The 15,022-nt window shown below is 30.8% G+C and overlaps 2 protein-coding genes across 2 annotated transcripts; one reads left to right on the top strand and one right to left on the bottom strand.

The window, feature by feature from the left end:
* On the top strand, window positions 6,576-7,344 carry LOC109357633 (P24 oleosin-like). Its single transcript, XM_019601612.1, has one exon. The coding sequence runs from the start codon at window positions 6,654-6,656 to the stop codon at window positions 7,122-7,124; it is 471 nt and encodes a 156-aa protein (XP_019457157.1). The 5' UTR covers window positions 6,576-6,653; the 3' UTR covers window positions 7,125-7,344.
* On the bottom strand, window positions 7,780-14,631 carry LOC109342780 (tryptophan aminotransferase-related protein 2). Its single transcript, XM_019580773.1, has 5 exons — window positions 14,010-14,631; window positions 9,439-9,742; window positions 8,952-9,232; window positions 8,129-8,430; window positions 7,780-8,023 (listed from the first exon to the last, which is right to left on the bottom strand). The coding sequence occupies exons 1-5, from the start codon at window positions 14,219-14,221 to the stop codon at window positions 7,839-7,841; spliced, it is 1,284 nt and encodes a 427-aa protein (XP_019436318.1). The 5' UTR covers window positions 14,222-14,631; the 3' UTR covers window positions 7,780-7,838.

The following is a 15,022-nucleotide window of genomic DNA, read 5'->3' as shown; positions in this document are numbered from 1 at the left end:
CTAATTTCATGTTAGAAATTAAATTTAGCTGTAGACCCATTTAATAAGTGTTACATTTTTTTGTTGAAAACTAGTGCATTAGCAATTTATTAAAGCGGAAGAGAAGGATACAGAAGAAAGCTAACACATGTTTCTAAACCTATAATTCAGCAAACTAGATTTATTCCTAACAAAAACTAGTCTAATGCAATCCAGGATGGATGTCCACCAAGTATCTGTTTTGGTAGTAATCCCTAATACTATAAGTGTTAGATGAGAAACATGAAAAAGAGAGTTCCTAAATTTATATTTTTGGGCTTTTATTTCATGGGTGTAATATTTATATACTGATGGTGAAAATATTTATACATAATCAACGCATCACCTACTCTTCATTTGTATATTAAAAATGAATGATGGATAATATAATACTAATATTAAAACTTTTAGACTATCAAAACATACATCTTTTCTCTTATTTCATTTTGTAATTTGTCAAAATAGTATAACAATTTCAACTTGTATTAAACTTCATCTTAACCCATGCATATATAAGTGAAAATAAAAAACAAGTTTCACATTTCTTCTTATTGGTAAATGGTAGTATAGTAGAATTTGTTGTGACTACCACTCTGACTCACAATCTTCTTAAACTCTTTCCCCTAGTCATTGGAACTCCTTATCACTCCCAAAAACAAGTTTCATATAATACAGCATCTCCAAGTTAAACATGAGGCAATTGACCCCACTATTAGGTTCATCACTGCTTTAACATATTCATTAACATTTCCCGAATCCTAATTATATTCACTGTTGCAATTAAACTAAAGGAAAGGGGTGTGATATATGCACTGTTGTGGCTCAGAGAAAAAGTGAGTATGGCTTTCTGAATTTGTTCCTCTGAATGAATGTAATAGTTATAATTTCAGAATCCATCAAACGCATCAATCTTCTTCACTCTTCTCTAAGACGTAGAAAAGAAGCAAAGAGCAGGTGAAATTTTCCAGGGGTGAGAGGTTATGTTAGAAAGAAAGGACAACCATGTGGTGGAGGGTGGGGGCCCCCTATCCTTACTGAAGCCCCCACAACAAATTCTTTATGTCCTCGTGGACCTAAGAAATGGCCACAATATTGGGTCCAGGGACTTTATCTTTCACCATGTATGAATTTTCTGCCCTCTACGAACAAGTTATTGGTCTAGTAATATAAGGCTTTTTGGAATTCTCGCATAAGCTAAAAGGACAAAAGTTAATTTATTGTAAGCAATATTTATTGGAAAAGACAGTATTACACCCTGAAAAGAATTGGTTTATTAGTGATGAGCGATAATCTATACCCTATGTAAATATATATAGAATGACAGACACAAACATACATGTACCAATGTTCTTACATCATTGTGGTCAAGAGAGACAAACAAATCAATTGTCATCCTAATAGTATTTACAGACAGTCATTGAGACAAGTATACGTGAACATGTGATGTGTCAATTTCAATTGCGTGTACCAAAAAATATCATCAGCTTTCAAAGGCTATACCATAACTCAACTGCTAATGAAATTGGTCACGATCATTCATGAGGTAACTGTAAGTCTTGATAATAACATATCACAAAGGGGCTTTATTTCTTCTGCCACAATGATTTGACTCTCGATTTATGTAGGCCATTTACAACCTCTACAAGATCTTCCAAATCTTGTCATTCATTTCAATATGTGCCTTGTATTAATAATATCCATCACCTTAAAATTAAAACTTGAAATCAATTTGACTGATAGAAGACCCTCTCTTTTTTTATCTGTTCGGTTAATCTTCAAGTCCTGTAAGGTATAAAATATTGTCTAAAGATTAAAGCATAATTTAACATGGAACTGTCTACTAATGCACATAAAGTTAGTTAACCGCTTTTAGAGTGTAACTCATCGGGCATTTCACAATGAAAGAAGAGAGAGATAAGAAAAAGAGGGAAAAAGAAAGATATGAGAAATAGAGCATATTATTGAATTATTTGTATGAGAGAAATAGAAAAGGAACCTAAACCATATGTCATAAAACTTTTTATCCCTCTATATTAACCAAATAAGATTTTGTCTAACAATAAATAATACACCTAATTTAATTTATTATTAATTATTATACTAACACATTTAGGTATTTGACAAAATATCAGTAGATAGTACAAAGATAGAGATATATAACACAAAGGATCTACATACATATGTATAAAAGAAAGATAGAAGAAAGAGATAGATATGAATTTTGAATTATACAAATGTATAAAACTCATGGTGGGGTGTTTCTAATTGGTAGAAGATATAATAAGAAATGTGGGCTCAATATATAGTTTTCGCCTTTCTCCTCTAATCCTAGTTAGGAAATAGAAGACTTATATTTCAAGTAAATCGTGATAATATTATAAGATATATAAGAATGGTGTTTGTTTATGGAATAGTTACTTTTGACACTAATTATTTTCCATAGAAAAACAATTATTAGGAACTTTTTGGTAAAGAACTTGCATAATTTTCGAGATATTTCTCTTATATTTGATGAACGCATACATTTATCTTATACACCTAATGATAGGGTTCAGAGTTAGGCTTGATTGGCACATGCACGAGTTCTAGAAAAAGTTTTTGTCCGAAGAACACTGCTTGCTTTTGTATACCTCTTTATATATGACGCTTATTAATTATAACATTTTAATTATGCTAAAAGTTGTTCATCTACAAAAGCTAACCAATAACAATCATTAAACACCCATGAAAGCAAATGCCAAATAATCATCCATCCCCATATTTGTTTTATATTAATTTGGATCCTACAAATGCTTTCTAATAAGTTGGTCCATCATATGATTATCATTCCTACAAATAGTTAGAAAATATTAATACATTTCTTTAGTTTTAAGCTTTTGCCCCTTTGTATCACATAAAAAAAAGTAAAAAATAAAAGAAGAAGAAAGAAAGACAAGTAAAATGAAATAAAGGTTATATATGATAAGCTAGATTTTCATGCCTGACCCTTGAGTATATCAAGAGATAATTTTAGTGTATTAAAGGGACAAATACAGCAATTTAATGTATCGAAAAGACACACTGATGATTTTAACATTAGTTTGGGTAGTTTTAAACTAAATAAGCACAATTAATCAATTCACTTAATGTAAATAGAGAATGAAATTTCCTTGCCCTATAAATAGACAAAATATTTTTTGGATGACATACAAATAAAGGAAAATATGGCTAAAACTCTCAAGTTATTTTATAATATGGTTCTCTTATTTTCCCTCTTTATTCTTATGATCATGGGTGAGTAAGATATTTGTATCCTCCATACTAGTTTATGTGCTTTACTCTTTTGGTAACAACCTTTCATTTTTTAATTGTATCGCAGAGCAAATACCATGTATCAGCGATGCTGATTGTCCAATTTATATGGCGTGTAGTCAAAATTGGTGTAGTTCTTTATAGTTCGTGCAACAGCTATGAATTTTAAGGGAGAACAATTCTCATATAATAATTATGCGAATAATAAATTTTGGTCTCATAATCAATAATTAATGATTATGATTATGATTAAAAATTAGTTATTATTGGTCACATGATAGTCATATGCATGTACCGTGTAGTTGATTATTCACATAAGATCCAATAGTTATACTAATTGTTTAAATAAGATCAAATGTGTGTCTTAAAGCTCTATGATATCTGTCATAGTTTTAATGATTATATATAAGATTTCCAATAATGATGATAGTCATGATGGTTGCCACTACTACTACATTATAAATAAACCATGGGTATGGGGCGAAGAGATGCTCTCATTTCATTTTTATATCTTTCTATTTTTTCACATTCTTCCTATAGTTGCTCTCAACTTGTTTCTCATGATTTCACTGTTAGAACATGTATAGATATATTCATGAATACTTTTATGATTTTTAAGGTAATGTTATATGATTATATTGCAATCACTTTACGATTATATCTTTAATCATTTGCGATACATAACCCTATATGATCATATTTTGTCTTTCAATCTTAAAGCGGCTGTCTTTTATAAAGTATATGTAATGTAAGAGAATGATGAAAGGAAGGATATAATTGTAAAAGTAAGATATACTTGTGCTATAAAGGTATAGTTATAGAGAATAAAATATTTTTTATAAGATAAGAAATCTCCTTCAGCTATTAAAATTATGATATATGTCATATATTTTTTAATTTTAAGAAATGTTGTTGTAGAAAATTGTTATATAGACACATCATAGTTTTAATAGTTAAATGATATAATTTATTTCATGTTATGAGAAAATATTTTATTCTCATAATTTTAATAATATATATAGTGTAAATTGTATCTTTAGAAGTATTAAACATATGAGGATTATGATTTGATGGTTGAGATGATGAGTTTAAGGAATGAAGTGAATGAAATTGTGGATTCGAATTTCACCCATAATAAAATACTAATATACTAATATTTTCCTATAAAAAAATTCAACCTATAATATGGTTCCCTCCCTAGTCAATAAATAAAAACTTTTCTTTAGTTTTTAGCTACGTTTTAGAAATGGTAATCTTAAAATAAAATCAAGGTTTCTACTAAAATGGTATTTAATATATAACCAAAAAACTTGACTATCTATTGGGCTCATCGTTTCTACCTCTATGCTAAAATTCTTTTTTGCTACGATTTTAAACCAAATTGTTTATATTTCTAGCAAACTGAAGTTTAGACAATGGGTCCTTAGGGCACCATAAATTGTTTATAAACTACATCATCCCAAATTTTCCAAGTGTATTGGAATATCACGATTGGCCCAATATCTCAACAGGCCTACCAACAAAAACAAGACTGGACTGGTAAGGCCCAAATCATAGCCCAAAGATCTTGACCGGTCTTTCCAGCAATAAAGGTCTCAAATCTTATAACTTAGGATTGGAAGACACCCTTTAGGGCGCACTTACAAGATCACATGTCCCCAAAAAACTTGTATTTTCCTATTTCAATCTAATTAAATTATACTAAGTGATATAACTTTGCTTTTATAATTTTTATATTTAACTGAATGACATATTTTAATATTGATTGGGTAGGACTGTAGTGTCATTCATGATAATATGGATCTTCAAAGGCGAAACTATAGGAAGTATGACACAAAAAACAAAGAAAAATCATATGCAATAATCCTTATATTTATTATGACAATATAATTTTATCCTTAATATGAAAGAGAAAAACAACACTACCCACTTTATTAATAGAGAGAGTCTTACCCAACTAGAAATACCCTCTAATAATTTAAGGGGTGGTGTCATTGTGTTGCTGTAAAATTTGGATGGTCAAATAACATTCCCACGTAAATTTATATATTGGGCTGATGCAAAGAATCAATAAATTACGTGGGTTGAACCATATGAGATTCTCCTTCAAATTTTGGGCCAATAACCTCTCTGGGCACCTCTCTGAATCAGAATCAACTCTCTTTTTTTTTCTGTTGAAAATAATTAAAGCAAGAGAAAAGGAATAACATCAAAATTTCGATCGTGAAAAACATCCTTATTGTGAGAAATAATAGTTATTAAACCAGTCCAGACTCAAGAAAATTGTCTCCACCACAATGTAGATTACAATAGCTCTCAATACAAAAGATGAAAAGAATCACTTATCTCAATCTAACCAAGTATGGAACTCCCAATTGAAATGTAAGACGGCATGGAGAAGAATTACTTTGTGATCTGTATAGATTTTTCACTTACAAAATGCTGCAATAACATCATCATGTGGCAGGTGACAGAAATAGATCAAAGATTAGATGCCAAATCATGTCCTAGGTTATCTCTCCTAAATATTTCATATTAATTAAAAAAAATTAATATTCAGTATCTATTCTATTTTTATTTCATTGTTATTGGTGTAGGATAAAATTAAAGATATAGTTTAGAATAACAAATTTGTTCAACTAAATGTATTGAGGCATTTCATAGTGTATTAAAAATGAACATGCAGCAGTGCTGAGAAATAATAAGTTAATTATTAGTACAACATTACTTGAAAATCTAATTTTTATGATTTTTAATGACAAATCAAATTATTCACATCTCTTACATTATTGTTATAAACATAAATTAACCAACATGTATGGTTATATTTGACTTGTTTCACCTCTTTCATATTCCAAATGGACAAGGATGGATTTAATTTACGAGAAGTGAGAGAACAACATGCATGAGATAAAATTGAAGATGGGTCCTCATTCATGTTTCACTTGTTGTATTAAGTCAATCACATAGTTCCATTCATTTAAAAATAAAAATTATAAAAATAAAAATTAATATTTTAATATTATTTTATAATGTTTGATTAATTTAGAACAGGAAAGAAATTATAGTACCCATGATCTTTGTCCAAATATTGCATGCATGCTTCCAACAAATGCAGATAATGCTGTCTCAGACTCACTCCACTATCACACGACATATACCTCTCTCACATGCAACCCTTCTCCCTTATTCCTTAACCAAGTGTTACTCCCCTCTCCACGTGTTATCATTTCCCTTCTCCTTAAATAAAAACTCTCATAACTATCACTAATACTATACTAACACTAACACCCAAACCTTTCTCTCTTGCAAAAGTAACACACTTACCTTCACTTCTCTTCATCATGGTTGATCCACAACAACAAAACTACTACCATCAACGGAATAAAGGTCCTTCTACTTCTCACGTTCTAGCCATAGCCACTATCGTCCCTTTTGGAGCTTCTCTCTTAATCCTCGCCTTCTTAACCCTCACCGCAACCGTTATAGGGCTTGCAGTGGCGGCGCCACTGCTTGTATTCTTCAGTCCGGTCTTGGTCCCTGCAGCCCTTATCATAGGTTTGGCTGTGGCTGGGTTTTTGACATCTGGAGCATTCGGTGTAACCTCAGTCTCTTCCTTTGCTTGGATGGCTAGCTATCTCCGCCGCTCACGGTTGCCGGAACAGCTGCAGCAGACCTTGGGTGACTTGGCCCAGAGAACTAAGGAAGTTGCTGAGAGTGGAATAAACAAGGCTCAGGATATGGCCCAAGAAGCCCAAAGCTCGGCCCGTGAAGCAAAAACTGTCCATGAAGAAAACAAAACATCATCATCATGAGTTTGGTTAGCATCCATGGCAGTGCTACATTATAACCACAAAAACTTAGTCTTCGGAAGGACAAATTATTATATGGTCCAAAACTCAGATATTAGCATTCATGACTTTCTCTCGTTAATCCTTGTGATAGTGTGTATCTTTTTCTGAAGTTTGTTTTCTTTGTGGAGTATGAAGTGTTTTGAAGCCCAAATTAAAAGAACAAAATATTTTGTGGCGTGAACTTTTTCTGTAATGTTCTATGAGAAAATGGCACTTAAATATGTGGTTAAGTTGTAACTTTAAAAACAGCTGTAGTATATGTGAAATAAATTTCCTCTTCAAAACAACTTTCTTTTTGTGGAAAACTATCATACTAATATTTTTTGTTTCAAAGACCATAGCATATTAGCATGAAGTTAGAGTTGATAATTATGAAAAAATTTACTAAAAAACTAAGAAATAATATCATCTATATCTTTTAGTTTACACAAAACATATTATAAAATATAACTGTCTTTTCCAATAATTGGAGATGTCTTTTCCAATGTCATTAAATAAAATTTTAATGATTATAATTTTAATTTATTTTTTAATAAAATAATCTTGAAATTTCATTTCCCCTTATAATCTTTATGTGTCGAGTCCCTCTAGCAAAAAAAAAACTACACATAAAACTAATATATCCGAACTGAAACTTTTCTTAATTTATATAACATTAGCAACAAATTTAAATTCTCACAACTGCATAGCAGAGAGTCTATCTATAAAGAGGTTAAAATTTTCATTAGTATCTAGCAAGCTAACTCTAACATATCTTTGGCTCACTCCAAAATGCTTCCCACCTCTTGATAGGATCTTGTGCTGTCGAAGTAGGCTTTGACAATTCTCTATATCTTTCTCACACTTCATCCACACAAAAGCTACAACATAGGTATAATATAAGTAATTGAAAACAAAACAAAACTTCACATGAAAATTTACTTGTGGATGCATGAAATTGATTCACCAAAAAAATTAGTCATTACCTGGTAAATTCTCTGTCTTTTTATTGAAAAATGTGCAGAACCCAGTAGGAAAATATGCTACAGTGAACAAACCATTAGCCTCAAGTGCTGCTCTTAATTGCTTCCACCTTTGTTCCATGACATCATAGCTGTACTTGAAGAATGATTTTCCCTCTTCAGTGTTTTCTTCTTCTGTGCTATCAGATACTACCTTTAGAACCTTAGCAGCCCTGAGTTGAGAATCCTTTGAGACACCAATTGTATTCAACTCAATGAATTTTGTCATTCTTTTAGCTACCTCTTGATCCTTGACAAGAGCCCACCTACAAAGTATAAAGTGGAAACTTCAACAAATGAATGTGATGCATTCATTGAGTTTGAGGTTAGTTTTGATATGATACTGTAATATTATTAAATCATGTTACCACTTACCACATTATTAAATAGTCAACTTATAACATAATTATTAGCATAATCAAATACCTCTAGTGATAAGTATTTTAATGATATAAAAACATATAAGATTCATGCAAAATGTTCTGACCTTGCATGATAAAATGGTTTAACCAAAATTATTTCAATCCACCCTCTTTAACATCAGAAAAATGATATTCTCACACATTTTTCTTGACACCCCTTTATACTACCTACTAGTTGATGAAAAAACTTTTGCTTTGAAACAATAATGGATAGATGATCAATCATTATAAAACGTATGTAAAAAAGGGTGTTAGAGAAACAAACGTGAAATATCATTCCCTAAACATTATTAGGCTTGTGATATTTATAAAAGGACCACTTCGCATTAATAATTGAAGGGAACAGAGTATCATTATGAGGTTACCCTATTCGCAATCCTGCATGACCAGTGCTTTTGGAGACAGTGAAAAGTGTAATATCATGATCTGAAGGGGATGAAATTGGAGTGTAGTGTGGCCAGTAATATGCAAGATCATGAATTAATAGCCCATTGCTTCGGTTCAACACTGGTCCCGTTTTATGACCTTCAGGGTTGTTTGGAGAAGTAACCAGCTCAATGTATGGACCATCTTTGTCAAAACTTCTTGCATCACCACCCCATTTGTAATGGCCAGATTTCTGGAAATCTGTCATTAATGGGTATGACTGCAAGAAATTTCATCGTTAATTCAATGTTAAACCATAATTAACAAACAATACTATAATGCCTTTTGAGAATGAATCTAATAATTACCATAATATTCCTATAATGCCTTTTGAGCTATAGAAAATATTTTCTTAGTAATACTTATGTTAATGATATAGAAGAATCAAAATCTCTCGGTCTCAAAGGGTGATTCATGAGTTGTTACCGAGTAATATGGCGCGGCGGATACGACATCGATTGGTTCAGCTGCATCATGTGAGGATAGAGCATAAAGAGCAGCCAGAATGAGCTGAGAGGAACCAGTGCCAACAACAATATAGCGGCCTTCTGTTACTGCATTACCCACCACATTGTGCAATCTCACTACCTCCTTTGCAAACTCAGGCTCCAGAAACCAGCAAATATTTGTTGTCTCAGAAAAATAGCTTATGGATTGCCAACCTGGAATTGTGATTGTGGTCTTGTCACCCATTTTTCTCCAGAATTTTTCATACATTTTAGGATCTCCACTGTATAAGACCAACATTAAAAATCAGCTTCTTTAGTTTAATTAAGCTGATCATCTTTGTTTTCCATGAAGTCCTATTAATTTGAAATTCATGGTTGTGAAGGAAAAGTATACAACAAATTTATAAAACGTAGTACCAATACTATTATTAGAGTTATATTTTATTTATGATTTTGTGTTATATTAGTAATAAATAAAGCTGATACATTCTTGTACCATTTTTCTATTGACCATGCAGCATGTTGTATCTGTGCCATTCATCCCTGTAAAGTGCCTAATATAAGTGTAAATGTAGAACACTAGACCGTATGGATGGCCTACAGCAATATTTTCTTTGCCCTACAAAAATATGAGATAAGCATAACAGGGGAACAGTGGAAAAGTAAACTTGGTCAACTTGAAGAAATGGCGGTAAGTTATTAAGGGCATTAAAAAAAGGTAACTGGAAAAGAGGAGAAAGGAAAAAATAAAGAAGGCATGATTTCTTATTGAAAATCTTATATTTAAGATAGTCCCGCAATTTCTTGATTTATAGGATAAAATACTAACACTCTACAAAAAAAAGTGGTCGCTAAAATATTGGGCTGTCATGTTAATATAACTTGTACTTAATTCTTATACCTTCCAAAGAATATCATTTTTGCCTTGGTTGTTGATATTTTAACTTTTTATGAACAATTTTTTTTATAAGAAATAGAGGGAGAAAAATTGTATAGCCAGTAGAAACTGAAATGGGAGGCACACAATTTTTTTGATAAGAAATATATTTGACAAAGTGATGATTTATAAATAAAACTGTTTAGTGTAGAGGATTTATAAGAATATTTTATAAGAGTATATGTCATTATTGTTTCCTTGATAACTAGGAGTGCATGCCATTAGCCTAACAATTAACAATGATTAGATAGAATGATAGGTGGATAGGTAGGTGGATGTGGCTAGCTAGGCTAAAGGCAAAATACCCTAGACATGGACTTCCATTTATGCATGGCCCACTAAGTAGGTGATCCAATGACCCGTATAGATACATGAAAAAAGAAAAAGAAAACATATATGATTAAGATACCTATTCATTTCGATCAATCATATTTTTCAATCTTATTAGTTTAATCTCTCAAAATTTGAAAAATCTAAAATGACCTTCAAAATTTTAAATGTGAGTCAAATTAGTTATTTTTAACATATTTTATAATATTTGATAGTGAATAATTTAACCTTAAAAATGACTAATTTGATTTGATTTAAATTTTTTGGTGACCACTTTTCATTTTTCAATTGTTGAATAATCATACTAATAAGGTAAAAAAAAGATTAGGAACTAATTGAGTATTTAGTCTATATTAAACTATAGTAGATTATAACAGACTACGTTTCAGTGATTTTGCCAAAAGGTGTAAAGATTTGTAGCTACAATTAGGGGTATAAGCGGTTCTGGTTTAAACCACGAAACCGATAGAACCGAACCGAACCAAATCACAAAATGTGGTTCGGTTCGGTTCGATTATTTTTTAAGGAACCGTTTATGTTCGGTTCGGTTATGGTTTTAGAAATTTAGGAACTGTTGGAACCGAACCACATATTAAAGAAATATATAATAGGGATTAGGGAATAATGTTTTATTGTTGTTTAAATTCTTCAACCAATTTTCTAGCTTAAATTATCAATTTTTGTATGAATTGTAGTGTTATATGTTACTAAATTGTTATTAAGTTAATATTATATATGTTATTAGTTACTAAATTGTTTCATAGTGTCTTATGATTTGGAACATATTTTCCAACTTATGTGATATTGAGTTTGAAACTAACATATATCATATATTGTTATACATGTATTGTTACTAATTATGAAATGTAAGGTTATAAATGTATGTATTATATATTTTACTAATTGATATCATGTTATTAATCATGAATTGTATTGTTATATATGATTTATAATTTTTTATAATAACATTAGTGATGTTTATCATTTTATAGATAAACATTATCTCTTGTAGTACATTTTGAATTTTCATTGATGCAAGATTTTTTATAAAAAAGGTAAATGGAAAAACCGTGGAACCGAACTGAACCCTTCAAGAACAGTTCGGTTCTTATAGTTAAATTTGCGGTTAATTGAGCAGAACTAAATCATATTTTTTGATCGATCCAGTCACTAAAATGTACCAAAAATTGAACCGGACCGAATTTTTACACCCCTAGCCACAGTACAGGGCACATTTAGTAAGTCTTTAATAAATAGCAAGGCCACCCCAAAATGGTGTCTTCATGAAGTGTTTACATCAGGCACATGGCCCCCACCAACTTCTTTGGTAATAATAGGTGTTTAATACATGTCAAAGTTACTATATGTTGAAAACAAAGACTATCTTGCTAACTACAAATTAGTTCCTGCCAATTGTTCATTAGTTGTTGGATTAAAAAATATAATAATTAGCTATTGTTTTGATTTTTTTAAAAGTTATTAAGCCAATATACAACTTCTATATAAAAATCATGAAATTATTTAATGACTTTTGGTCATGGTGGTGTATTTCCTATAAGTTGTGTAGCTCTTTCATGATTTACAAGTGTGTTATTTTCATTGTTTAGAAGTTGGTTTGTTAATGTACAACTTTTGAGTATGATTTTTTAATGTGTATAAGTTGTGATACTCTTTCACGACTTCTAAGTGTGATTTTTTAATGTGTTCAAAGCATGATTTTTTGATGTGTGGAAGTTGTGATACCCTTTCACGACTTTTAAATGTGATTTTTTAATGTATATAAGTTGTGATACCTTTTCACAACTTCTAAGTGTACATTATTTTTTGTAAAGGTCGTGTAGTCCTTTGATGATTTTCGTGCATGACTTTTTTTCACACAGAAGTCATTCAACCCTTTCACGACTTCTATGTATAACATTTTTACCCAATTATTCTTGAAAATTACTATATGAGATTTCTAGCCAAATAATTCAATAGTTGATAATTAATTTGCATCCATGTGCACTATCTTCTAATTTGCATGTTAGCTTTGACCTTGAAAAAATATTTAAATTAATAAATTTTTTTTTTCAGTAATGTAAGCCTTGTGCCCTTATAAAACCCACTATATAATATGTAGCCATGTAGGTATTTAGACTTTAGCAGTTTGAGGTAATAGTACTGTTTGTTTTGGTCAAATGTCTATAGGAATTAAGAACCGTCTACGGTGCTTTGTTAGACTCTCTACTACAGCACAAGTTAAGCATGTATACTAGTGTCAACTTAAGCACAAGTTGGACTCTCTACTAGGGTGCTTTGTTGGACTCTCTACTACAGACAAGTTAAACACTTTCATATTCAGCTAAACTTAAGTCAACTATATTATTACCAAATAATCTTAATCTCATTCAAGCTAATCTTCCTCCCCAGAAAAACTTGTTGGAGACAACCAAAGACCTCATATTTACACATTATCAATATCAATTTAATAAGTCATTGAAATTGTAGATCTCATTACACCAAATCATTAAATATGAGATCAGGAGAGAAAAAAGAGAAAGACAACATGGAGAAAGAAAGAGAGAAAAAAAATCTGAAAGCCCCACAATTTCTATGACTTATCAAATTATTATTGAGTATATAAAAATATGAGATATAGGAATTGTCTCTAACTAAGTTTTTCTCTCTTCCTCTATTAGAAAGAATCTCACACATTGATGAGATAGTAGTGGTACTTAGTGACGAGTTCTCTTATACAATAAACTAGTCTTTCAAGGTTCATTTTATAGATTTAAGTTATAATAATGAATGTTTTCATTTGAATTTGTTCTACTAAAGGACCGCATTTATGTTGGATTAAGATATATTATTAAATAGTGATAGTTGATGGAAGCCACAAAATGAGAAAGCACCGCTATTGTGTGAGACGATGACTTGTCCCCGTCATTCCCAGGAATCGGTGCCGGAAGCAAAGCACGGCATGAAAGACGTAAGCTAGGCCCCCTCGGTGAAACAGAGATAGCAATTCACACAAATAATAATGATAAAAATTACAAATTCATATTTAATAATAAAATATATACAAAACTAGAGATTTTTTGGTAAATAAAAATAATGACATCAAATATTAAAATCTAAAAAAAAGAGAAATTTTCAAAAGGTTTGTGATTTGTGAATGGTATGCCAAGAATATTTGAAATTTGCTTTCTCGCCCAAACCACATTAAAATTAATGCAAACATTATGACAGACATTATCATAAAGCAATAAAAAAGAGAAACAATAAAATTAGGTTGCACTTACTGGTCGAGATTTATGACTCTATCTCTGTCTTCTGGATGATCAGTAATAGTAGAATTCGCAAAATTTGAAGTAGAAAGACGCAAACGGTGTGTTATTGGCACCTCGCTTCTTGATTTATTATCATAAACAATTCTCAGTATCAAGCTGATGTTTAAAGCCAGTGATACAACAAGGACGTGTCTAATGGAAAACATGTTTGGAAGCTTTGACATCAAAACAGGACAAAACACAAAGTGAAGATTGTGAAGTAGAGAGGGTGTATGTGCTTGAACATAGACACTTACATTTTGTGTTTTATAGGTGGGAGTAATAATATTCCTGTTATTCAAGAGGATTGGTTTCTGAGCAATTAAATTGAATCCAAAATTTTCGGAACCTTTAAAACAGGATTTAATGGATACAAGCAACGGGAAGTTTTCAACAGAAGCCAAAAAAATAAAGCTTTCATGTAAATTAGTAATATGGCGCAAGGAGGAAAGAAAATATGGTACCAGGCACGAGATTATCACAGTGACAAGAAAATAGAGTTAGCTCTGCAAGGAAAATCACAGCTTCTTTATGCTAGCTATATCTAGAAAACAGTAAAGCTATGTGCTTATCATGAACTGAATGTGTCGTTTGTGTGCAGATACATTTCTCTTGGTTCATAATATTGAACCATGAGAAAAAGGTTTTGGCAAAAAGCTGCTATCCTTACTCGCAATGCAAATAAATCAAATTAATTTGGTATTCGTTTAAAAAAAAACTTATTCTAAACTTGTTTATAAATTAGATGAGCCAAAACTGAGTTAACTTAGTATTCGTTTAAAAGTCAACTTATTATTTAGCTTGATACAATTGGTTTATGAACTAAATGAACCCAATAGAAATTGAGCTCGTGATATAAATTTAGTAGAACTTAAGTTTGATATACTTCGAGTCGGAAGATTCATAAGTTAACTCGATATATATTATATTTATAATATATATATATATATATATTATGTTTATAGATGTTATATTTATATTATATA

The sequence above is a fragment of the Lupinus angustifolius genome, chromosome LG01, assembly GCF_001865875.1.
Source record: "Lupinus angustifolius cultivar Tanjil chromosome LG01, LupAngTanjil_v1.0, whole genome shotgun sequence".
NCBI classification, from domain to species: Eukaryota; Viridiplantae; Streptophyta; class Magnoliopsida; order Fabales; family Fabaceae; genus Lupinus; species Lupinus angustifolius.
The sequence above is the reverse complement of the archived record's forward strand: the minus strand, read 5'-3'. Positions and strand labels throughout refer to the sequence as shown.